Genomic DNA, 2,265 nt, shown 5'->3' with positions numbered 1-2,265 from the left:
ATTATTTATTTAAATTTTGATCATATTTATAAATTTAAAAAATGTTGGAGCAAAAATGCAAATTAAAAAAGACAAAATCTTTTGAAAATTTATAGGAACAAATTTGAGATTCACATTATATTAAGTTAAGAAGAAATTTCAAATTCTTACCGTTAAGGTAGTATTTAAAATTCTCCAAATTTAGTTTTAACAAAATACTTCATAAAGTCTATCCACTTTAAAAATTCTTCAAATTTATCTTTAAAAATAAAATTTACATAGACGAATGTGAATTATAATCTAAAATTACATCACCTCAAAAAATACTTTCATCCAAAAATACTCTATAAATAATCGTTCGCAAGTCTAAATTTAGTTAAAGTCAAAAACAAAATATAGTTTCCTCATTTTACTTTATAATTTTAAAAAATTTACATTGCACAAACCATTGCTAAGAAGAAAAAAAAAATTAATGTCCTCGTTACAATTTTTTTATAAGAAAAAACCAAAACACATATAATTTTTTTCCTCACTTGTTTTTTTTAATTTGTTTTTTTTTCCCTTTCAAACATTTCAAAGCAATGTACAAGATCTCATGTCCCAATCAATCATGTATCATAGGATGATGAGGGATGAATCTGACAGAGATCTAAATTCTAATGACTGGTAACAAATTAAAACATAAAAGAGTGACAAAATTCCAATCTATATATAATTTGCAGTTGCATTACAAGCTACAACGACCCAAAAACGAAAACTAAATTTAGAGCTTCATTGCCCCAAATCTCATATTACATACTCAAATTCATTTCCTCCTTACAAATTTCACTTTCTCAACACATTTTCATGATAACCATAATCAATCCATTCCACAAATAGAAAAAGCAATTATGAAACCACAAAAAGAATGAAATATAAAAATAAAAAAATAAAAAAAGAGAAAGAGAACTTGATGATTGGATTGATTATTAGCATTGATAACAAAGAATCCGCAATTATAATTGTAATAGTAATAATCAATCATGTAAAATCACTCACAAAACTAAAAGGAGAATTTCCAGATCTTGATTCGAAGATCCACCTTACATTCAGAGTCGATAACGGAAGCAACCGACGGCGACTTACCGGCGGGAACGGTTCCTTTAATTCCTTCACATGTCACTCTAATCCCTACCTTCTTACTCTTCAACCATTCCATCTTCATCTTCACCTTCGTATCCATCTGAATCACCACCGGAAACCCTTTCTTTCTCTTCAAACCCGATCTCAAGCTAGTCAACGATTCCGTATCCAGATCTTGCGAACCTGACACCACCGCCCGGAGACTAGTCTGATTATTCTTACCGGAATCAAACGCCAGCAACGATCCGTTTCCGATTTGAACGGAATCGGAGAACGCGGTGATGGTGAACGGCTCGTAGAAGAAAACGAGGTGGTTGTTCGGATTCTTAGCGATGAGTGTGAGGTTGAAGAGTGTAGTGAGATGTGAAGGCGAATCTGTTGAGGTTTTGAGATTCATCTTCGCAATGCGAAGGTTTGTGATGGAGAATTGTGGTTGGTGAGGATGGTACAGTACGTACAGTGCAGCACCGACAATTGCGGCGAGAAGTGCGGCGGCGAGAACGGTTAGGATTGTCCAGAAGCAACAGCAACAGCAGAGGCTACGGTTAGATCGACGGCGACGGTTGTATTGAGATTGTGGACGGTAAACTTGACGGTTAGGATTGTAAAGCTGAGATTTAACGGGAAGTGGATTTCCGTTAGTTGTAGCGGTGCCGTTAATTGCGGCGTTGCCATTAGGTTTGGAAGTTGGTTCGGACATTGTGAAGTGAAAGAGTGAGAAGAGATGAGAGGAAAGTGTTGAGAAATGAAGAAGCTTTGTAGTGGAGTGAAGGTAAGAGATTGGAACATGAAACCAAAAGTGGATGCTTCCACTCCACCACACTATATCAATATTGGTTTGGTATTTTTATTATTTAATATTTAATATTTTATTTTATTTCATTTCGTAGTAAATTGGACTTTTCCTTTTTATTTGTTTTGTTTGGATTTCAGAGTTTTATTCTCTATGTCTATTGTGTAATCCTAATCTAACCTATAGTTGATGTGATTTAAATTAGTAATTTGATATTGATAGTGCATTTAATAACTTGAATGCCAAGTCATGGTTGGATTGGTTTTTATGCCGTGTGACATAATTTTCTGCTTATATTTAGAACACACGTCGCTCGCTGCCTTTTGTACTATTTCTTGGCTTCTAACATGTGATTGAGTGAACTCTAGGTA

General features: G+C 34.0%; 1 protein-coding gene across 1 annotated transcript; it reads right to left on the bottom strand.

Annotated features, from left to right (window-relative positions):
* Positions 1 to 669: 669 nt before the first annotated feature.
* On the bottom strand, positions 670 to 2,039 carry LOC101512541 (NDR1/HIN1-like protein 6). Its single transcript, XM_004501412.4, has one exon. It carries the CDS (start codon positions 1,799 to 1,801, stop codon positions 1,022 to 1,024), a length of 780 nt encoding a protein of 259 aa, XP_004501469.1. The 5' UTR covers positions 1,802 to 2,039; the 3' UTR covers positions 670 to 1,021.
* Between the last annotated feature and the right edge of the window lie 226 nt (positions 2,040 to 2,265).

This window comes from Cicer arietinum, chromosome 5 (genome assembly GCF_000331145.2).
Source record: "Cicer arietinum cultivar CDC Frontier isolate Library 1 chromosome 5, Cicar.CDCFrontier_v2.0, whole genome shotgun sequence".
NCBI lineage: Eukaryota > Viridiplantae > Streptophyta > Magnoliopsida > Fabales > Fabaceae > Cicer > Cicer arietinum.
The sequence above is the reverse complement of the archived record's forward strand: the minus strand, read 5'-3'. Positions and strand labels throughout refer to the sequence as shown.

Excerpts from the sequence above, each read along its gene's own strand:
- LOC101512541 (XM_004501412.4), bottom strand. The coding sequence starts at position 1,801 with ATGTCCGAACCAACTTCCAAACCTAATGGCAACGCCGCAATTAACGGC.